This window comes from Pristis pectinata, chromosome 29 (genome assembly GCF_009764475.1).
Source record: "Pristis pectinata isolate sPriPec2 chromosome 29, sPriPec2.1.pri, whole genome shotgun sequence".
Taxonomy (NCBI): Eukaryota; Metazoa; Chordata; class Chondrichthyes; order Rhinopristiformes; family Pristidae; genus Pristis; species Pristis pectinata.
The window spans coordinates 2,926,793-2,951,238 of NC_067433.1; the positions used below are offsets into that span (position 1 = coordinate 2,926,793).

The 24,446-nt window shown below is 38.8% G+C and overlaps 1 protein-coding gene across 1 annotated transcript in view; it reads left to right on the plus strand.

The window, feature by feature from the left end:
* Positions 1–24,446, plus strand: part of polb (polymerase (DNA directed), beta) — a 75,864-nt gene that overhangs the window by 34,402 nt on the left and 17,016 nt on the right. Inside the window, exon 13 of the mRNA XM_052040728.1 lies at positions 22,698–22,762. Coding sequence (XP_051896688.1) covers positions 22,698–22,762 — 65 coding nt within the window. The remainder of the gene's footprint in view (positions 1–22,697; positions 22,763–24,446) is intronic.

The following is a 24,446-nucleotide window of genomic DNA, read 5'->3' on the forward strand; positions in this document are numbered from 1 at the left end:
AGCAGATCAGGGAGCATCTGTGGAAAGAGAAACTGTTAACATTTCAGGTACAGGACTGTTCATCAGAACTTCATCTAATGAAGGTCCAAAACATGAAATATTGACTTTCTCTTTCCACAGATGCTGCCTGAACTGTTGAGTGTTTCCAGCATTTCTGTTTTTATTTCATGTGAAATGACAGGGTTTGCAATAAAAATCTTCTTCTGTTTTATTTTCAAATTATGGTTTGTTTTATCTTTCCAATCATATTTCTTTCCAATTGAGAAGTTGCTGCATTTATTTGCAAGTCCAATTCCACAGGTTCCAGCTAACCAACATCTTGCCTACTTTCATGCTCAAATTTAGATGGTGAGAATTGATTGTTAATTGACTAGAGCACATCACAGTTGAGTTAAGCAGTTTAGATGTCAGAAAGATACTTGGATAGTGATAAGGAACAAGAATCTTTACTGAGCTGTGAGAGAGTATGAAGTTGATCCTCTGTTTCAACCACAAAGTTGAATTATTTTTTGTTTCATGCTTTTCAACTTTTAATTGCTAAGGGCTTGATTTTAATATAGCTAGGGTCATCTATGATTAATACTTTTACCTACATTTCAGAATTGGTTACATAAATCTTCCCAGTAGTCAGCACTCTATAAGACCTTGCCTTAACTTGATTAATGTAATTATAAAATTCTCCATATTTCAGCAAAAAATGCCCTTTGAGTGGTGTAATGCAAACGTGCATAATGATAGCATTATACATGCAATTTATCTGAATATTCAATTTAATAATGTATTAATTCCTTTAGAAAGCATTAAATGGCATGAATTGTATTGCACCTTTCTGTCCATATGGACCTGAGTAGGTATTAAAGCTATTGTTCCATATCTTTGTATTCAAATTATCACCATGAATTCTGCATAACACAGTCTAATTCTTATTCTTAAGTCGTTCACCATGGTCAAGAATAACTTCATCCACTTTAGTTCTGTAGGTTCTGAGGTGGTGAAAGTGTCCAGTGTATGGTGGGGCAGATAGTACTCTATAAGGCAGGTGGTTTGGTTGCTTGGGATTGTGCAAAATCATTTCCTGTGTGCCCATTTAGACATTTGAGATCCTGACATTACAAAATCAATCCGAGATGGTCCATCACCATTTTGAGTGGCCGTGGGCCAGAGGTTGTTTTAAAGCCAGTGAAGATGTTATGGTTTTATGAGGATACTTTGAGAACATCCCTGAAACCTGAGACCATCTCCATGAAACTAAGTTTGTCTTTGGAGTCTGGTGTCAGGCATACGAACAATGCAGCCTGCCAAATTGTTATCATATAGATGCTTTCTGGGTGAAATAAAATCAATGTAATCTGACAGCTACTTGGTAATCATGTAAATAATTGAGTACATTCTGGCATAGTAGGAGTTTATCACACTATAACTATACTAAATCAGTTGTCATCAGATATAATAGTTTTCTTTTTGCATGTAAGTATCTGGCACATCTTTAGGTGTGACTTTTTTATTTTAATCATGTAATTCCTGTTAACCATTACTTCAGAAAATGATCACAGTCATCTCTTTGAGTATTCATAGAAAACACACATTTTATATTGAAAGAAAGAATTTCTAAGTTTCTCATTGGATCCTTCCCCCATCACCCCTTTCTACCAAAAATATTTGTTGGAGGGGTATAATTATGCTAATGTGTTACAACTCTTGTACCACATCAGTGCCCTTAGGTGTGAGCCTTGAAAGTGTACCACAGGCAAATCATTCATTTTCAAAAGAATTTGTGGGAAACTACCTTTCAGGACCCATTCTGTAATACCCCTTCAGAATTCTATGATTCAATAAGGTCCATCTCTTATTGTTCTAGACTCCAGAGAATGTAAGTTAATTGTGCTTGAACTTTCCTTATTAAGACAGTCCTCTTATCCCAGGAACCAGTTTAGTAAATCTTTGCTGCATTGCCTTTGAGCATAACGTCTTGCTCCTGAGGCACAGAAATCAACATTGTGCATATTACTGCAGAATCCAAAGTCCTGTATTACTGCAGAAAGATGTCCATTGACCATCTTCTTTCTGACTACTTAATCTGGGATTCATTGGTCTGTATTGTTCAGTGCTCCCCTGAATAAACTTGCTGAACAGTGGGTAAGCTAACCAATCTATATTTTTTAACAGCTATTTCAAGCCACAGCGATGGAATGGTTAATTTTTTCTTCATTTGTGCTTCTTAGCTTTTAACCGGGCAATGATGAATTTCAGAAGCTAGGGATGGATATTTCGCCAGTTAACCCTAGGGAAGCATCTTGCAGATGTGCAAGAAGTAATCTGCAGGAAATGTGGATGTCGTAGATAATTTAAATACCATTTGATTTTTAAATATAGAAAGGAATTGTCTGTAAATTTTCTTTATGTAGTAAATATTTTGGGGAAAAATACTTTGAATTTAGCCTTATTTTGGAATCCTTCACCCAACCATCACCATTTTGTTAAAAGGGTAGTTTCACTAATAAATTAAAAAAAAGCCTGGCTCCTTAATAAATATGAAAGAGATTGACTTCATTGCTAGGAATTGACATTTTATAGAATTACAGTCATCATGTACATGACTGATGTACTCAGGGCAACTTTGGCTTTGTTTGTTATATGTGATTTTACACATCTGTTTTCAGAACATCTTGGCTTGAAATCTGAGCACTGAAACTGCCAGTTATAACATTACATTTTGAAAACTGTGGTCTACTAAAGACTTTACATTAAATTAAATATGGTCTGGAGAAATGCCATCTGGCCCAACCGTTCCATGCTGGTGTTTATGCTCCACTTAAGCTGCTGCTTCAGCTAAATCTGTGAACATTCCTTTCTCCCTCACGTGCTTGTCCAACCCTGTAATAGAGTGTTGCATATTCTCATCACTCACTCAATACAAAAATTTCTTTTGAATTTCTTAGTGGATTTCTTAGTAACTATCTTGTAGTGATGGCCTCTGGGCATGCTGTTTCCCGTGTAGGAATATTTTCTTAAATCCACTCAGTCAAAACTTTTAATATTTTTGAAGACTTTTATTAATTTATCCTTTCAAAAGAAAAGAGACCCTTAAAACAAATGAATTGAGTTTGAGTAATTGTTAATCAAACTGCAGTCCTACAAAGGAATGTAAGAGGATGCACTTTGGGTTTCGCCCAGATCTTTGAAATCAAGTCAGTAATATTTATCTTAAATTGCTTCCTGTGTGTAAACTGGCACCTTCATTTTATCATTTCAGTCCTTGCTATTCTTTTAAATTTAAAGCACCTGATCTGAGGGAGGTTTTGAACTTTTAATCACATGTTTTCCTTCTGCTTTTGAAGTATTCTGACAAGTGTGGTAAGGTTTCTATAGGAGTGGCAGAACACGGCTGGTTTACACTTCAGAAGTCTGTTCATTGATCTTGGTTTAAGATCATCATAAAAGACCTGTCACGTCTGTTCACCTGTAACTCTAGTGGCTTTTGAAAATGTGAGTTAGTTGTACTCCTAAAGAGGTGTGAAGTACATTTTGATATAAACATCAAAATTAATTTTGGTGTTGAATTACAAGCACAATTACAGTGACTTCCAAGCAGAGATCTTATTATCTTGTCAGGATATTAAGTGATTTTGCTTCTCTTTATTTAATAGAGAATGTAGGTGTAGGAGGGGTACCTGCGCTTAAGGACAAATCTAAATGTTATATTGTAAAAGATAAACTGCACAAAGTATGGAATAATATTAAAATAGTCAACTTCCTTTCCTGCTTTGAATCGTACAATTATACAGATGACGCTTGTGTTTGTGCATGCTCAGAGGCTGAGCTCTGCCATTGTTGCCACTTCCGCTGAAGCGTGCAAGATGATAGGCTTTGTGCTCAACAACTGCAGGACACAGGGCCTTTACTGAGCTGTCCCTGCTGCACTTCATTGCCCTCCAACAAAAAAGGTTCACGGTGAGACCCTGTAAAATGTAGACTACCTACAGCAGGCATTATTACAAGGCACTGAAAAAATACCACCCAATGTGTCTTTATAAAATTCTCCGAATTCACTGGAAGGATAAACAAATCAACATCAATGTCCTCTTCCTGGCCAATAGCCCCAGTATTGACACCTTAGTTACATTGAGCCAGCTATATTGGGCAGGTCATGTTGTTCACTGCCCAACACCAGCCTCCCTAAACAGAAACTATTCCAAACTTTGTCTTATGAAGATGTTACCAGTCAGACAGAAGAAAAGGTTCAAAGCCTCTTTGAAGAAATGCAACATCCCCGCTTAGTCCTGGGAATTTCTGGCCCATGACTGCTCAAAGTGGAGAAGGAGCAAAGGGGATTGTTTCAAGTACATCAAAAGCACACAGAGGCCCTGAGTAAGAGGCAGAAGTGTGGACCAATTCACAAATTATCCACTTGCCTGTCCCTTCAGCCTGCATCGTCTCTGGGGAAAACTCTGCAGTTCCAATCTTGGCCTCATTAACCACCTCAGAACCCACAAACTGAAGTGGAAGTAAATCATTCTTGATCCTGCCTAGGAAGAAGTAGAACAGGTTTAATCCTTCCTCTCAATGAAGCTTCACGATTTTACCAATAAGGAGTGTTTTTGGCAGTTGTGAAATCATTAAATCCAAGCCTTCAAATTGTCTCTGTAATGAATATGGAGTATAGATCTTGAGTTCCTTTAACTCATCCTTCAGTCATCTCATGCCCTCATCAACCTTCAATCCTCTCTCTGACCTCAGCATTCTGCCCACCTGTCGCACCCCCCCACACCCACCCACCCAACTTCCTCCTCAATCTCCACTCTCCACAATGGGGTTTAGGCACTGTATGATATCCACACCTAGAAGTTATTCACTGGACCTACCAAGCTATATAATTGTTTGGACATTCCTGCTGTACGAAGTAAAATAACTAACAAAATGACTTGTAAGCAAGTGCTTCATTCTTCACAAATAGAAGAGATTTGGCATTTTAGGCTTCTTTGATGTGACACTTATAACCAGCTTGTTAAATGAATATATTCCCATGAGTATTAGCATGGAATGCCAAGTGTGAAGCACAGAAAATCTATGAAACTTCTAAAACATTGTGTGGTTTTCAGCACCGCTCTCGATATTAGCACCTACAGTAATTGTGGAGTTCCTGGGCTTAACTATTCACTGGGACTTTGTAGATCTTGACAGCACATTAAGGAAATACTTAGTGCAATGCACATATGTTATAAATTTTTAAACTTGATGTTCCCCACCCCTCATTAAACTGCTCATGTACCCTTGCTTAATTTTGTAATGTTGCAACTTTCCACCATTAACACCTTTTTGTTCTGTAATATGGGCAAATGATTCAGGATTAAGAAAGAATATTATAAAATAAAATTAAAACAAAAACTGCTGGAAATGTGAAATAAAAATAGGAAATGCCGGAAACGCTTAGCAGGTCAAAACGTTATGGCAAAGGGCCTTTGACCTGAAATGTTAACTCTATTTCTCTTTCCACAGACCAGCTTTGTATTTATGAGCATTAACTCATCTTTATGAAACCAGATAAATTAGGGCTTTTGCAGTGAAATGTACACTTCCATTAGGAAATCGAGGCAAAACCTGGGTTTGTGAAACGTACCTTAAAAATTATAGCATGTTTTTTTTGTGGAACAAAATTTAGGATAATTTACCCTTGGTGCTGTTTTCCAAATTGTGTGAGTGACATATGATTAAAGATTACTTCAGAGCACTGATATTTATCACAAGTCTTGACTGGGTACTCTTTTTTTGTCTTTAACTCCTGTTACAATCCATCAAGTGAATTATAATGTTTTTATAGCATAGAAACGGGCCAGAACTTTTTGCACCTGTGGGATGATCCAAACAAGATTCTAAGCCAGTTTAATATGTCTGCTTTCTCTCTTTGGAAATAAACCCTTAAGGTTTGTCTGCTTTTTTAAAATGTGTTTATTAACTCATGTCACTACTTTTTAGTGATTTGTGGATCTGGATCCCTCTGCCCACTTTGGACAGATGTATGAAGCTGCCTTATTCTTCCTACAAAAATGGATTACCTTACATTTATCTATGTTGAAAATTATTTGCAAATTACTCCCTCTCCAAGTTTATTAACATGAACCTATATTTTTATGCAGACCACTTTCATGTAAATCGACCAGCTCCCCAGTTTAATTGCATCGACAAATTTTGAAATTGTATATCCAAATGCTCAATATGGAGTATCCATTACTCATCTGAGTTACCCCTTCTGTTTTCTTTTTTGTACTCAGCTTGCTTTCAATTTTGCTACTTGTCCATTGACCCCAAATGTTCTACCATGTCTGTGCAGTACCTTTGAAGTCCTTTTGAAAATCCCCAAATGGGTGTATTTACTGCATTTCACAGTCAGACCTAGAAATCCTTTCTGTTTCGTATTCCAAGTTTTTAGCAGGGTTGCTGTTCAGAACTTGTGCACTTCTACTGTGGAGCTACAACTTTTATTTCTAGTGCTTTTTCTTTGTAAGTATTTTTGATATGTTGGGAAAATTTTACTTAAATTTCATTGTGACACTCAGGAAGAAGTGCCATATTTAATACCTATACTTACCAATGAGCCACCTCATGTCCTTTGTCTCAGGAATTTCTTGTCAGCTTAACTAATTAATATTTAGGTATTTAACCCAAGATGAAAAGATAACATTGAAGGACACAAAAATGTTCCAAATTCCTCCTCGTTCTTTGTAGCCGTTTTATGAAATCAATGTAGAAGGTAAGCATTCAAATAAAAATAAAGTACTGGAAATTTTAATTAGCATCTCCAGAGAATAAACAGTTTAATGCTTAAGCTTTCATCAGCTGTCACCTTGAATCATTGCGGTCCTTCTGGTGAAGGAACTCCCACAATGTTTATAGTCAGTCAGTTCCAGAATTTAGATCCAATGACAATGAAGACATAGCCATATGTTTCCTTGTTAGAATGGTATGTAATTTGGAAGGGCATCTACAAGTGGTGGTGTTTCCATGCACCTGCTGCCCTTGATCTTGATGGCAAGAGTCACAGTTTTTGAGAGTAGTCTTCTATTTTGCTGTTTGTTCAGTAATTCTAAATATTAAATAGGGAACACCTAATTATAGCTTTCCAATTTCACAGCTGGACCTGGAACTGACGAGAAGTTGTGAAGATCAATGGGAAGAATATTAGTAGTAGATCACAGTGTGGACAACAGGACGTCACAGGGCAGACATGCCAACTAGTGCTCTCTTCACTTAGGGGCATAACACTACCTTTTTAAAAAAAAAATTGAGAAGTGGCTTTTGGAGAGTGATGACATATTAGTATAAAATGAAGGATAATTTTATGCAGTAGACCCATAACCATATGAAACAGAATTACAAAAGCTCAAACTCATTTCACTTAGAATCCTTGCAGCCAGTTGGCCAAGTACTTTCGTCCCATTAGTCTGAGGATTCTGATTTAATGTTTACGTTCAAATGCACCAAATTCTTGCTGTAATTTGTTGGAAATATTACTATGGTGTTAAAAATAAGTAAATGATTCGAAATGGACTTGTAGTATCTGTGAAAAGAGACACAAAATAATCACTTCAGTCAGTGTCCTTTCTGATGAAATATCATTAACCAATTATATTAATTCTTTGCTCTGTCCACAGGGCTGGCTGGCCTGATGAATATTTCCAGCATTTTCAGTTTTATTTCAGGTACTGCATCTGCAGTATTTTGCTTTTGAAAAGGTTTGAAATTCATGCTGCTTACAAGCCCAAAGGCATGAGCTGATTTATCAAAAACTTAAAAAGAAAATGTACTTGTTTCTGGAAGTGGGAGGGATGAAGATCATAAGGGATCAGTGGAAACTAAATGATCAGTACAGCTGCTTTCATGCCTGAGGCTATGGCTGTGGAAACAAATCAAACTATAAAATTGTCATGTGCTACTGCTCACCTATTAAAACTTTTGGTTTTATGCCATGTACAACTGGATGTGCTTAATGCAGTTATGCAGTTTCGTAACGGAGCTTTTAATGTGTTTACTTTAAACTGGTTTTAGATGGTGTTAAGAGAGAGGAAATTTTCAGAAACATTTTGAGTGTTCATGTGAGGTTTGCAGCTGTTACAATATGTGCTCATGGTCTGTAACCGATGAACAGCGATGGATTGGTTAAAAGCAGGAATTTAATAAGTGCAGTGGACACACACTAGGTCCTCCTAGTGTTCCCCAGTGCCTTGGATGGCATGCAAAGGATTTGTTCTCATCCTCTGTGGGTGCATACAGTAATTTGGGCTACACCATGGATTTGAATGCAGTCCTGAGTAATGTGCCCTTCCTGGATAATATATTTTCCATTTATTGACTTTTCTCAAGCAAAACTGAGAAGTGATTATGTTATAGAGTCATACAGCACAGAAACAGGCCCTTCGACCCACCATGTCTGTGTGCCTGTTGTACCTATCTACATTAATTCCAGTTACCTGCATTACCTATGGCTTGGCGATTCAAGAACTTGTCTAGATGCTTCTTAAATATTGTGAGAGTGTCTGCCTCCATTACCTCTCCAGGCAGTGTATTTCAGTCTCCACAACCCTCTGTGAAAATGTTCTCCCTCAGTTTCCCACTAAACCTCCTACCTCTCGCCTTAAACCTATGCCCTTTACTACTACTTTACCTATCCCCCTCCTAATTTTATAAACCTTTATCAGGTCACCCCTCAGCCTCTGCTGTTCCAGGGAAAACAAACCCAGCCTATCTGGTCTCTCCTTGTAATTGAAATGCTCCAATTCAGGCAACATCCTATGAATCTGTTCTGCACCATCTCCAGCACAACCACATCCTTCCTATGGTGTGGTGACCAGAACTGCACACAATGCTCCAGGTATGGCCAAACCAAAATTTTATAAAGTTGTTACAGCTCTTATATTCTGTGCCATGGCTAATGAAGGCAGGTATCCCATTTGCCATCTTCTCCACCTTATCACCTGTGCTGCCACACTCAGAGATCGGTGAGCTTGTACTTGGCCACATGTTGATAGGGTGGTAAAGAAGTCGTATGGCATACTTGCCTTTATTAGTCGAGGCATTGAATTCAAGAGTCGGGAAGTTATGTTGCACCTTTATAAAACTCTGGTTAGGTCGCATCTGGAGTATTGCATTCATTTCTGGTTGCCCCATTATAGGAAGGATGTGGAGGCTTTGGAGAGGGTGCAGAAGGGGTTTACCAGGATGCTGCCTGGATTAGAGGGCATGTGCTATAAGGAGAGGTTGGACAAACTTGGGTTGTTTTCTCTGGAGCGGCAGAGGCTGAGAGGAGACCTCATGGAAGTTCATAAAATTTTGGGAGATATAGATAGGGTAGACAGCTGGTATCTTTTTACCAGGGTCAAAATGTCTAATACTAGAGGCCATGTGTTTAAGGTGAAAGGGGGAAAGTTCAAAGGAGATGTGCCGAGCAGGTTTTTCCACACAGAGAGTAGTGGGGCCTGGAATGCGCTGCCAGTGGTGGTGGAGGCAGATACCACAGAGGCATTTATGAGGCTCTTAGATAGGCACAGGAATCTATAGAGAATGGAGGTATATGGATCATGTGCAGGCAGAAGGGATTAGGTGTAATTATCTTAATTAGTTTAGCACGACATGGTGGGCCAAAAGGGCTGTTCCTGTGCTGTCCTATTCTATGTTTACCCCAAGGTCCTGCTGTTGATTAACACTCCTTAGGGCCCTGCTATTTACAGTCTACATCCTCCCCTTGCTTGCCATCCCAAAATTGCATCACATCACATTTGTCAGGATTAAATTCTGTTTGCCATTGCTCAGCCCAAATGGATCTATATCCTGCAGTAGCCTTAGACAAGCTTCCTTGCTGTCTATCATCTGGAGCTAGCTTATCATACCTCATAATTCACATCCAAGTCATTAATGCATATCACAAATATCAAAGATCCCAGCACCAATCCTTGTGGTACACTACTGGGTCACAGACTGGAGCTGGAAGGTAAACACTGCACCCATGATTTTATAGCCTGGCAACACACCATCCTATTTCAGCAAAACTAAAGTTTAATTCTTACCTTGATTAGGAAAACCTGAATCCTTAGAATATCAAAATTATTGAGCAATTTGTAACATGCATTTTTACTGACCTACTCTAAAATAGTTCCCAAACAGTTTGGATCAACTAAGTTTGACCTGCAGCTCCAACTGTGAAAGGCTTGATGCTGTTGCAGTTGACTTCCTGAGAAGCTTTTGTGCCACGGAGCATTACAGGCATGGACTAAGGGGCTGGGCATCTCCCACTCAGCCTTGAGAATTACATCATACAAGGGCTCAAATGGATGGACAGGATCCTTCAAAATAAACTAAACCTCAATTTATGAGTGTGCTATTTAAATCTGTTTGCCATGTAAGCATGTAACGACTCTGTAGGTATGCATGCCTGTAGGATGAGATGAGGAAGTGAGATTTGAGTGCTACATAAGAAGGGATTTAAGAATAGAAAAATGAATTGCAGGATGTGGTCTCTCCAAAGCCTGATAATGGAATGCTCTATAGGAAGCATGAGACTTCAACCTAATTGTCTGCAGGTCTCATTTTGGGCTGATAATTGATTTAATTATGACTTTGAACTCTACAGCTCTTTCTGGAAGTAGAGGTTTAATGAAATGCATTGCTTGCAGCTGTAATTTATAAGGTTGATGGAATATTTTGTACAAATTGTTTGGCAGTAATGTTTGTTAAAGTTAAGTCTATGGTACATTCACTTTTTTATATATAAGTACCTCAAGACAGAGGTGCCAAGTGTTAATTGATTTCACCTTGTACAAGTGCAATCGCAGCTGCTCAAACCAATTTCACTTAGAATCTTGGAACAGAAGGAGATTTTGATTCCATCAGTCGTTTAAAGATTCTAACTTATTTGTATTATTATTGTCACTTGTACTGAGGTATAGTGAAAAATGTCTTGCATACTGATTGTATGGGTCAATTCATTGCACAGTGCAGTTACATTGAGTTAGTACAGAGTGCATTGAGGTAGTACAGGTAAAAACAATAACAGTTAAAATTTCAAAATTCATCAAAGCTTTCAAATGAATATGTTAATACTCTTCGGTGCGGTAGTAAAATTGTGGTGCTCAAAATATTTTACCTCGTTTTATGGGTCTGAATGTGCTGGAACAGCCTTCCACCTAAAATTGCTGCATGCCCATACTTAACAACGCTATATGGAGGACCAATATCACTTGCCTTTTGTACCCCTGTTGGGAAGTGAGGTCTCAGTGACAACTGGGTTTTAGTGATGTAGTGCTGAATGTCGTGGATGGGCTCTGACAGAAGATTAACTGGGATGCAGAACTTTATCTTCTGTCAAAGCTGTCAAGAATTCTCAACATTTAAAATCTCTGACGTTCAGAATACAATATATTTTGTTTCCTTTAAAGTAAAAAAACAGTTAATTAAAAACACAAAATACTTAAAAAAAAATTAACTGAAACACTGAAGTTTTTTATTTAATTATCTTACATTTCTCTTTGCCTCCTAATCCACAAGACTAGAATCTCCATCAAAGTCTTTAGAGTCTCAGATTCTAAACCAGGTCTGAGTGTCGATTCAACCGTGTAACGGAGGGTAGTGATGAATATGTTGCCATGTATCAGTCAGTATGTTTTGGAATTCTGCAATTTTCAGCAAATTCTGTCTAATACACTGAAATTTAAACAACTGGTTACTGATGGTTGCCAATTTTTGATGTAATATTTAACCCAATAATTTGTAAGGGATCTGTTTACCAGAAGCACCAAGATACAGACTACATTCCTCCCATTAGGCTTCCACCTTGCGACAAATTTGAAATGGTTCTTATCAAAGCTACAGATGCCATCCTGTGACTGTGAGAAATGTAAATTATCCCTTCTCATCAACCACACCTTCTGCCTCCAAAACTTTCCACTGTCAACTCTATTTGTGGGACTGCACTTTCCTGTATCCATTCTTATTTGGACATGGCCAGGGAATCACCTGCGATGACTTTAAGTTTCTGCACTTCACCTCTGACTCTCCCAAGGATTTATCCTTTGTCTCTATACCCAAGGCTGTTGCCAACAAGGCAGGAGGACCACATTGATAGCTTTGCTTAGGTGTAAACATTGTACTGAAACTGGTAAGACAGGGAACAGAATGAAATAATTTTAAGCTTCTGGAGAGCAGCTGCTTCCAGCTAGTACTGGTTGCACAATGGGTGTAAAAGTGGAATGCCTTTTGGCACAAGAACAGTGGGGTGTGTACTGAGATTAAGTTGAAGCCATGAGAATACATTACATTGCAGTCACATAGTGCAGTATGAATAGGAAAGAAGGGAATCTACCCCAAGACATGACTTACAGAAATGCCAAATTTTAAAATGATCTTTGGAATGTTTACCTTTTGCACATATTTTCTTTCCTAAAGTCACTATTTAACACATGTAAAGCAAAAAATTATAGGTGCCAGTAATCCCATAAAACATTACTGAAGCGTCTACTTCTTGCATCAATCAACAAGTTCATTTTGACAGGCTAGCATAAAATACGTTATCCAAAATCCAAGTTAGTACTTGTGCAATTTGTAACTCGTGTCCTGTCCATTAGCTCATAAAATAGTGACTCAAAATGAAAACCAGATTGATTATCACAATCAGCTTTTCCTCCATTTCCCGTACTCCAGAATGGCTGAGGCTAGTTATTACCTCCATCTGCTCCCCCCCCCCCCCCCCCCCATTCACTGTGGAAGAGAAGTATTAATTCTTTCCTTTTGAGTCAGAAGATCAAGAGGTTCATGTTCAACTCTAAGGACTTGGGTACAAAATCAAGCTTAACACTTTGGTGCAATATTGAGAAGGATCCCATCATTCAGATGCTGAGGTCACTGAAGCTCTGTCTAGTTCTCAGGTGGATGTAAAAAATCAAATGGCATGATTTGAAAGAGATGGGGAATTATTATTGATATCCTGATTAATATTTATCCATAAGCCAATGCTGTTGAAACAGATTATCTGACAATTAGCACATTGATGTCTGTGGGATCTTGCTACATATGAATTGGCTGCTGTATCCTTTTTACTGTATTGAAATACACTTCTTGAAAAGTACTTAAAACATCCATGAAGCATGTCACAATAGTTTGAGGTTTTGAAAGGTACTTAAAGCACATTTTCCTTTCTTCCACATATCTTTTCCTTCCTCCCCTCAACCCCACTTCCTCATTATCTTCCTTTCTGCTACAACATTGAAAAGTTAGGAGAGTTTTAGATTCTTGATGAAACAAAAAATTGCCACTTTTGTCACTTTCTTTTGCTCTAAATTACTATCGGAACTTGTTGATTAAGGTTGATTAGCCACTGTAAATTGGCCCTAGAATGTAGGTGACTGGTAGAATTTTAGGGGGGTGGGGTGGAGTTGATGGGAATGTGGGGAGAATGGGTATTTGATGATTGCCACAGATTCGGTGGGCTTCTATGCTGCATTTGGGAGTGAAGGAGGGGCATAATAGGGGAAATAAAGGAACTAGAAATTGGTCTAGAAATAGTACAAATGGAAAAAACAATCATTATCCTCAATTAGGAAAGGAAAATATTGTAGATGCTGGAAGTCTGAAATCCACCCAGAATTGCTGGTTACCTGAATTATTGATTGCAGTGGCAAGTCTAGAAGTCTGTGATTTGACCCATTTGAAGATGAGGTGTGTTGAGATTGGGCTTCATTAGAATAATGTAGGTAGCTGAGCGTGACATCTGATGCAGCGTCTCAACCTGTATTGTCGACAATTCTTTCCCCCCACAGATGCTGCTCGACCCACTGAGTCCTCCCAGTAGATCATTTTTTGCGAAGTATCAAAAACCTGGCCTTTCTCTTAGAATCTATCTCAGGTGCTATTTGTATCCAACATCTTTTGTTTTAAGTTATTAGTTTGAATTTGTTTTTTCTTCTTTTTTTCAAACCTTACTAGAGGAACCACTCAGTGGATGCAGTTTAATGCAAAATTGCTACCTTGCTAATTTCTGTTCAGTGGAGTAGAGATTCTTTATTTTTAAATCTCAAATAAAGAAAAGTCTTTATAAAAAAAACAGAAAAGTGACAAAATTGATGGTCTTTCATTCTTGGCTCTTCCTGTTCAGGCAATTTATTCGATAAATTTCCTTCTAAAATGAAAATCTGGAAAATTCTTGTGTGCAAAACACAGAAATAATAGATTTGTTGCATATAATCGTAACTATACACTATCATTTTTTATTATAACCCATTTCTGAGCAGAATGAGCAGTGAGTACCTCTTGTAATAAATGTGGAAGCCGGGTGGTATGGATTGTGGTTAATTGTAACTGAGTTAAATTAAATACATTATTATTAGTGGTTAGGCAGCAGCTGCCTCTTGTCTGTTTAGAATGAACCATTATCAGATAGATATGCATCTTTGAAGTACTGTTTCAGACTTTGCCCCAAGCTTTGATAGTGCGGAGGCACCGGACAATAGTCTGTTTTACTACCTAGTCTGAATATTGCTTGCTTGCTGAGTCACCAGCATTGTAAACTGCAGTCTTTGCTTCCTTGCCTACCTGCTGGAGCAGCCTACCCATTTTTTTTTCCCTCAGGAGTCTGTTTGTGACAGCTGCTTTGGAGACACTGATGACGAAGTATTATTAAGCTTTGAACAACAGAGCCTTTGTAAATGTTATTTGACTCAGACCAAACCTTTGCTTACTGTGGTATTAAGGCATGTTTTGTTAAATTAATATCCTGATTAACCCATAAGCTTCCAGATCCTTACTGTAATAATGATCACTGAATGGTTGGGTGAGAAATTGGGTCTGTGATATGGTCTCCTAATTTGATCAGAATTTTGAGCATCTTGAGCTACTCATCAAAGTGTTTCCATGCAGGCAGAGTGCAACTGCCAGAAATATGGGTAAGTAGTTAGTGGCATCAATCATTGAAAAATGCTGGCTTGATACCTGGCCTGCTAAAATGGGCCACATGAGCACACCGAAAATACTTTTTTAACCATATAAATGAACATGGATTTGACAAATGGATAAAGAAAATCTATTTAATAGGATCTTCAATTACTTGCAGGTTTATTAAGGATTTAGTTGTAGGTGAGCTAGTTCTGCAGAACTGGTATGTATGCAGCATGAGTATTAAGCTTATTTTCAAAATTTGGGCTATCATCTTTGGCCAAGAAGGCCTATCCTTCAGGAGCTTTTTTTTTGGTGAGCAACAAAACTATCTCCAGAAACAAAACTTTTCAAAGGATTTTCGAAGGTCAATGAGATTGCTAGTTGCTGAAGGCAATATTCCAGTCATGAAGCTGTGTCTAGAGTACACTGCCTTTAACAAAGTCCAGGACCAGAGGGCACAATCTTAGAATTAGAGGGTACAGTTTCAAAACAGAGATGAGGAAAAATTTCTTTAGCCAGAGGGTGGTGAATTTGTGGAACTCCTTGCCACGTACAGCAGTGGAGGCCAGATCAGTGGGGGCGTTCAAGGAGGAGATAGATAGATATCTAAATAGTCAGGATATCAAGGGATATGGGGATAAGGCCGGTAATTGGGATTAGAATAGTTTTTTTTTCTTCTTCTTCTTCCCCCATTCCCCATTTCTCATTTCTATTTCCCTTTCCTTGGAGCAGACTCGATGGGCCGAATGGCCTGCTTCTGCTCCCTTGTCTTGTGATCTTGTGAAGTACCCCTGAATTACTTGGCTTCTGGATCATTTCAGGCTAGTAACTACTCTACATCCCAGTTTTCAACCTACTATTTCATAATGAATTTTGTGAAGGCTGGGAACAGAGAATTCTGCTCCTCCTCGTACAAAGAGCAGCAGGCAGTGTGGCCACAAGTGTTTCCCAAAATAGTGGGTTTGTCATGAGGTGGAGTGTGATAGACTGAACCCATGTGATGCCAAAAGCTCCATATATAAACCACGGGTGGTACATCTAATTGACTACCTGCTTTGAAAATCTTAGCCCCACACATTAGTCCTTCATGAGACTGACATAAGCTCATTGCTCACAGAAGATTCTTGGAGGATCAGCCCTCACTGTGTACAAATTGTTAGATGATCATGGTGATCAACTCCATTGTCAACAGAATTGTGTTGGTGATGTAGCACATCCTCCCACAGCCAATTCACATGCTTTTAATGGCATTCTAGGCTCCTGGGAATGCTGTCCTCTCTCTATATATGATCAACACTTCAAATGCAGCCCTTGAAAACTGAATTGACTACTTGTGTTTCTTGTCTAACATGGCTTTCAGCGAACTTTTTAGAGCTGCGGAGTGACTTGCAGCAGCTGCTGGAAGTAATAAGCATCTCCGCTTCCCCTTTGAGAAGCACAGGTATGACTTCAATAGGTTTTTTTTAGTAATGAGAACCCTTCTCAATTTCTTCTGCACACAATAGTGTGAAAGCAACACTTGCGAGGTTCTTAGAAAATTTATGGGATCCTTTTCATGGATGTTGAAATATGGTTTAGATCCATTCCCTGCAAATCTTAACCAATTCAATGAAATTGTGCAGAAAAATGAAGCTGCTTGGAATTCTGTACCAGGCAAACAACATTATTCCTGCACGTTCCATCCAGCTCAAAGATGAAGAAAAGATTTTGTTGCAACGAGGTAAATACAGTAGTAATTTGTATTTATATAACACCAACTGTAAAAATAAAATTGCTAAGAGGATGATATAAGGTCTATCAAACAGCACGAATAAAAACTGGCAGCTCTCCTATAGGTGGCTTTTAATGAAGAAGCCAATTAATTACAGGCAGCTGCATGCAGGTGCACTGTTTTTAAGTATTCCATGTAAGCGCACATTGAGGATGATGCATGTTTGAAGTTAGTAATAAAACAAAGTTTGATTTTATTTTTGTAAAACCCTTTTGTTCAGTACGTAAATTGTGAAAAGTAAATATCAGCACAGGCAGTTCAGTTTTTTAAAAAAAATATATGGATTTAACAAAATAATGTCATACCCTAATTGAATACAAAAGATCACAGGCAAAACCTGGAATAAGCTGTTTCAAACTGTAGTAAATACATTAGATATTTTGATGTGAAACTATTTTTCTACAAGAAGTATTGCAGAATATCTCGTCTTTTTGGAGCGGCCATTGCGAGAGCAGCTGTTTTGAGGTTGCAGTGCTGTGTGTGAAGTGTGAGTGCTGAGAACACTAATACCACTTAAACAAAAATTCAGATTTTGGTTTAATTTATCAGTGTACCTGAACATGAAAGAAATGCAGATGCTAGAATGTGAGGAAAACAATTAAAGTTGCAGAGGGGATGGAGAGGACAAAGGGAATGCCTTTGGGGCGAGTCCAGGTTTACTCAAATGATCCAGATGTTTTTAATCTGTTTGATTAATGAGGACAGTTGGAGAGAAAACAAACAAAGGGACATGTTAAAGATTTGAAATGCAGGCCAGCTGTGGCTGAAACTTGAAATCAAAAGAAGTTTGTTGGAAATGTCCAGCAAACCAGGCAGTGTCTATGGAGAGAGTTAATATTACAGCTGGGTAACCTTACAGCAGACACATTTCCCCAGCAAATTGGTCACTGACTTTCGTTTTATGGAATAGATTTAATTATGAATATAATTGCCATTCAGGAGGGTCTCTACACTTTTAGTTGGTCATTCAAATGTGGAACATGCAGTAATGAGATGGGTCTGATGGCTGCGTAATGTGAATGCAAACCCTTGGGAATATACGTTTGCAAATATTGTGTTCCAATTAACATTTTGTTTAAAGCAGCTGCAGTTGTTTGAAAATCTGTAACTTCACTCTTTAAAGCTAATGCCATTATTGAAATGTTGCCAAGATGCTGTCCTCTTACAGTGTTGCTCTTTCAAGTATATGTTGTCCAAACATTTGTTTTACAAATGAGCTCCTTCCTCCTTGCAATTTTGTCAGCTGAGAGACCGTTTACGTTTAATTACTGTTTTGGTTTCGAGTATTTCCAGACCAAACTGTAGAATTTAATTTATGTGTTGAGTTAATCTGAAGTGTAGTAGATTTCCTCATAACATCAAGGTCCATGTGGTCAAATGATGAAATGGGATTTGCCTCAAGAATGATTTATGCAAGAGATCAGGCTGCGTTTTAGCTCTAGAATTTGCCCAGTTTGGGGGGGGTGGGGGAGGCTTTTGTTGGAAAATAAACTGTCTGGACATCAGGCTGTCTGTATGACAGAGACCAGTCTTGAGAACTTAAAGATTTTTACTGAGCCACCTCCAATAAGAGTCACTTCAAAGTGACTCCATACAGTTGCTTTACACTTGTCGTTTTATAAGAAAGTGACACTTTCAAAACTTTTCATCTACTTGTCATCGGACTCCAGCGTGGCTTTTTGGAGTGGCAGTGATGTGCATGACTGCTGGCGAAATCCTATTTGTTCCAATAATTGGTGTAAAAGAGAGAAGTTTATCATTTAAAAATCATATAAACAACAGTTCGTCCAGTGTAAATTTTATATTCTATATTGCCCTTTTGAATTATAGAATGTTGTTCGTAACTTTAAATGATTAGCAAAATTACAGAATGATCCATTTTTGATTAAGCTGTATTGTTAAATTCATTCTATTCACTAAATGTTTTTAAAGAATGAGCCAACTTTCAATGAGTGCAAAACTTTTAACTTGCAATTATATCCCAAGTTCATCTCATATGTTTGAGAACACGTTTGTGGGATTGATTCAGAGATCTGAGGTGGGTTAAAGTGCATGGATATGAGAAGGCTTTTTCCATTGTGAGATGCACTATAATGTCATGGAGTCATAGAGTGTGACAGCACAGAAACAGACCCTTCGGCCCATCTACTCCATGCCGACCTGATATTCTACCTAGTCCCATCTACCTGCACCCAGACCATATCCCTCCAAACCTCTCCCATCCATGTACCTATCCAAACTTCTCTTAAATGTTACAATTGAACCTGCATCTACCACTTCTGCTGGCAGCTTGTTCCACACTCGCACCACTCTCTGAGTGAAGAACTTACCCCTCAGATTCCCCTTAAATATTTCACCTTTCATCCAAAACCTATGTCCTCTAGTTCTAGTCTCACCCAACCTTAGGGGAAAAAGCCTGCATTGCATTCACCCTATCTATACCCCTCATAATTTTGTACACCTCTATAAGATCTCCCCTCATTCTCCTGCGCTCCAGGGAATAAAGTCCTAACCTATTCAACCGTTCCCTATAACTCAGGTCCTCACGTCCCGGCAACATCCTTGTAAATTTTCTCTGCACTCTTTCAAGCTTATTGATATCTTTCCTGTAGGTAGGTAACCAGAACTGCACACAATACTCCAAATTTGGCCTCACCAGCGTCCAGTACAACTTCAACATAACATCTCAACTCCTGTACTCAATACCCTGATTTATGAAGGCCAGAGTGCGAAAAGCTCTCTTTACGTCCCTATCTACCTGTGATGCCACTTTCAAGGAATTAAGGATCTGTATTCCCAGGTCCTTTTGTTCTACTGAACTCCTTAGAGCCCTACCATTCACTGTGTAAGTCTTACCCTGGTTTGTCCTCCCAAAGTGCATCACCTCACACTTGTCTACATTAAATTCCATCTGCCATTTTTCAGCCCATTTTCCTAGCTGGTCAAGATCACGCTGCAAGCTTTGATAGCCTTCCTCGCTGTCCACTACGCCCCCAATCTTGGTGTCATCTGCAAATTTGCTCATCTAGTTTACCACATTATCATCTAAATCATTAATGTAGATAATAAACAACAACAGACCCAGCACCGATCCCTGCAGCACACCCCTAGTCACAGGCCTCCAGTCAGAGAGACAACCATCTACTACCACTCTCTGGCTTCCCCTGCTAAGCCAATGTCGAATTCAATTGACTATTTCATCCTGAACACCAAGCGACTTAACCTTCTGGAGCAGCCTCCCATGCGGGACTTTGTCAAAGCCCTTGCTAAAGTCCATGTAGACAACATCCACCACCTTTCCCACATCGACCTTCTTGGTAACCTCCTTGAAAAACTCTAAGATTGGTTCGAGATGACCAACCATGCACAAGCCATGTTGACTATCCCTAGTCGGGCCCTGTCTATCTAAGTACTTATATATCCTGTCCCTTAGAATACCTTCCAATAATTTACCCATGACTGACATCAGGCTCACTGGCCTATAATTTCCTGGCTTATTCTTAGATCCTTTCTTGAATAACAGAACAACATTAGCTATACTGCAGTCCTCTTGCATCTCACCTGTGGCTAAGGATGTTTTCAATATCTCTGCCAGGACCCTGCAATTTCTGCACCAGCCTCCCACAAGGTCCGAAGGGACACCTTGTCAGGCCCTGGGGATTTGCCTCAAGACAGCCAGCGCCTCCTCTTCCGTAATCTGGATCCGGACCTTGACCTCACTACTCGTTTTCCTCAGTTCTATAGTCTCTGTGTCTGTCTCCAGAGTAAATATGGATGCAAAAAATTCATTTAAGATCTTCTCCCATTTCTTTCGGCTCCATGCATGGATGACCGTGCTGATCTTCAAGTGGACCATTTTCGTCCCTTGCTACCCTTTTGCCCTTAATATAGCTATAGAAACCCTTTGGGTTCTCTTTCACCCTGTCTGCCAGAGCAACCTCATGTCCTCTTTTTGCCCTCCTAATTTCTCTGTTAAGTGTTCTCTTGCATTTCTTATACTCCTCAAACGTCTCATTTGATCCCAACTGCCTATACCTGATATGAACCTCCATTTTCTTTACCAGGGCCCCAATATCCCTGAGTAACCAAGGTTTCCTAAACCTGTTAGCCTTGCCTTTTATTCTAACAGGAACATACAGATTCTGTACTCTAAATATTCACTTTTGAAAGCCTCGCACTTACCAGCATCTCTTTGCCAGAAAACAGCCTATCCCAATCCATATCTGCCAGATCCCTTCTGATGAAATCAAAATTGGCCTTCCTCCAATTTCGAATCTCAATGTTCATTGCTACTACACTAATATGTGGGCTGGTCTGATTTTTGTTCCAGTAATCATTACTTGACAAGGAAGACTAAAATTGTTAACCATCACCATAAAAGAATGTAAAAACTAATATGCCAAGAACAAACATAAAGTTGTAAAAGAGAACATCTGTAATAAAACATAAATGCAAGATTTTTAACTAGTTGATTTTGCTGTTTGAATGCCTCTGTTATCCTGTAACTAGTTTAAAGGGGACTGCCAGAAGATACTGGGTAATAAAATATACTTTTAAAATTGTCCTCCATTGGGCTTCCACTGAGTGGGTCCAGACGAATTTTAAAACTAAGCAGACATGCTTTAATTGCTGTTTCCTATGAGTGTATAGATTACAAGCTACCTTCATTTTCTTTTGACTCGCGGCTTACATGCTGGGCTGTAGTGTTGTTTTCCTCCTTTGAAATTAAGGAGAATGAGGAATGAACTTATTGAAAGGTATTAGATCCTAACGAGGATGACAGGGTAAATGTTGAGATATTTCCACGTCTCAAACAATGGGTCATAGCTACAACTTAAGGGTGCAGACATTTAAAACCGAGATGCATAGCAATATCGTCTCACGGGGTGATGAATCTCTAGAATTCTTTTGTGGAAGTTTGTGGAAGCTTGATCACTGAAGGTAGTTAAAGAAAAACTAGATAAATTTGAGAAAGATTGCGGAATTGAGGGCGTTGTGGAACTGGCACAGAGGAATTGAAGCTTGGGATAGGTTAGCCATGATCACGAGGAGAGGTCTGCTGGTCTACTCCTGCTCCTGTTTTCTTGAGTGCCTGTATACTCTATGCCTCTTGATAAAGCCTAGTATGCCATAGTAGTTGCTTTCTCAACCTGTTCTGCCATTTCCAATGGTTTGTGCATCTATGCTTCCAGTTCCTCCTGCTCACGCACCCTTTTCAGAACAGCATCCTTTCCTTTATGTTGTCTCCCCTCATTCTTCCCATGGAAATGTATCACCTCACATTGAAGTTCACCCACCATGAGTCTGCCCATTCGAGCAGACTGTTTTTATCCTCCTGCAATTTATCGCTATTCTCTTTGCAGTTCACATTACTGCCAAAAATTATCCCAGGAATTATTTTAAAAAGACCTGCATTTGATTGAAATGAATTATTTGGGAAGACTTCAATCTTAAGAGAACAGAATTGTTCATTTTAAGTGGTTACTAAATTAGTGTTGTGCTTATTGTTTGAGTAAGTTTAAACCATTTCCCAGTTGGAGGTTGGCAGTAACTATGCTGTTTATAGATGTTGTGGCTTTTGATGGAAGATAAATATTGAACCAATCTGCATCATTCAGCTCATAAAGTCTATTCTTTTCACAGACACATTGATTTCACTGCAACTTATCCAGTTTTAAGATGTGGCACTCTACAAAGTTGTTGACTGATCACCAAATCCAGCAATTGGGAAATGAGGAGTATTAGTCTGTCCATATTGCTAATTTGAGCTGTAAAATGGTAGTTCTTAAACTTGTTTACAAACTATAGACAACATACGAATACAGTTAATTCGCATATTGTTCTTCCATTGCCAAGGTACCAAAAAAAGTTTGGTTGATTTATATTTTCTTTTGCCATACTGTTCTGACAATGATTTCCTCCTGTGCTGTTTTTACAATAGTTGCTAAAGATTGGTATATTATTGTATGGTGAATTCCTAACTCTCTTTTCACCTATCTTTTTTGAATAGGGTGTCTGCCGGTTGCCAGATGACAGTGATGGCAGCGAGTATCCTTTCAGGAGAATTGACATTAGGTGAGTTAATTGCAGAATATTTAAACTTGGCTGGAATAAGTAATAATTCTATCATGCATCTATCTGATCATGTGGTCTGTATCTCAACACAGTCTGATTTCATGTGAACAAATATTTTTTCAGAAAATATCTTGGAAACAGCTGTTTGGTGAAGCTGTTGTGTAATGTCTTTTGTTTGACTTGTTTTTTCTTTGGATTTTTTCATGCAGTTTTTGACCATTCTGCTTTGCATGCTTTGGAATTGTTAAGCAGTTAAGGAACTAATTTAAATACTAAATTAATGGACTGGAATTTACCAGGGAATGTCTTTGCCAAACTGCTGATATTCCCACTCAAACAAGAAGTTCCACACTTGCTAGCTGTTCTTCGTTGGTGATTCCTCAACATTACTTGGGCATTGGATTCTTCATGGAGTCCAAAGTCAGAAAGCATACTTGTCGCAATTCCTCAGTACTCATGTTGCGGTCCATCCAGCAACGTCATTCCTTTCATAGTAATGGAAAGGGACGGCTGTTTATCTTTGTTTAATTAATTGAGATTACTTATATGTTTCAATTATTTTCAATCTTTTAGGGGTTTATAATTTTTTGCATTTTTCATATTGTTTGAGATGTTTTAATTGAATCAATGAAATTGTTTTTGAATGTTTCTGAATGGCAGGGACATTTGGAAATGTTTAAAGGCCTTGCCAGATTTGACATGTGCCTATCTTTGTAGCTTAGCTTATTGACAACCTATTTTTTCCAGATTTTTTAGTGGGTAGTTTTGTTCCTACACCCTCCCTCCATTCATATGATGACATTACATTATGCAACATAGGATCTTAGCATCTAGGATTAAGATGGCACCTACCGACAGGTTTACAATGGAAGGTTCACAAAAGGTAAGTACATACCTACCACATGGATCAGCAGTAAGTGCAAGAGACTCACTGCTAGCAATAAATTCTGACCCATTAACGACAATTGCAAATTTCCCATCATTAGGAGAAAAGTGAGCGACCAATTAATGTGGAAGTACCATAATATTCTCCTCACCGTACAACCGGTGAAGAACTTTTCCATGTGCTTGACACTTTTTTTGTACAATCGGCACTGGTGTGGACACAGTGTATTGGAAAGACAATAAACTTGTCTTGCATACTGATCGTACAGGTGAATTCATTACACAGTGCAGCTACATTGGGTTAGTACAGAGTGCATTGAGGTAGTACAGGTAAAAACAATAACAGTACAGAGTAAAGTGTCACAGCTACAGAGAAAGTGCACTGCAATAAGGTGCAAGGTCACAACAAGGTAGATCGTGAGGTCATAGTCCATTCTCATCGTATAAGGGAACCGTTCAATAGTCTTATCACAGCGGGGTAGAAGCTGTTCTTAAGTCTGGTGGTACGTGCCCTCAGGCTCCTGTATCTTCTACCTCAGAGGTTTTCAACCTGTGGTCCGTGGACCCCTGGGGGTCCGCGGCAGGTTGCTAGGGGGTCCGCGAGCAAGCCAAGAAAAAAATGGAAAAGCGACCTTTTACAAAGACGTAGCTTACTTGCTTGCTCCAGTTTTCCACTATTCAGAAAATCGGCCATGTCTATTCTATCTGTTATAGACGACAATCTTAGAGACTTAGATGGTGTTCCCTTCTGGTAAGCTGTTGCTTAATATTCGATTTGTGTAGTCAGAGTAGTCAGTAG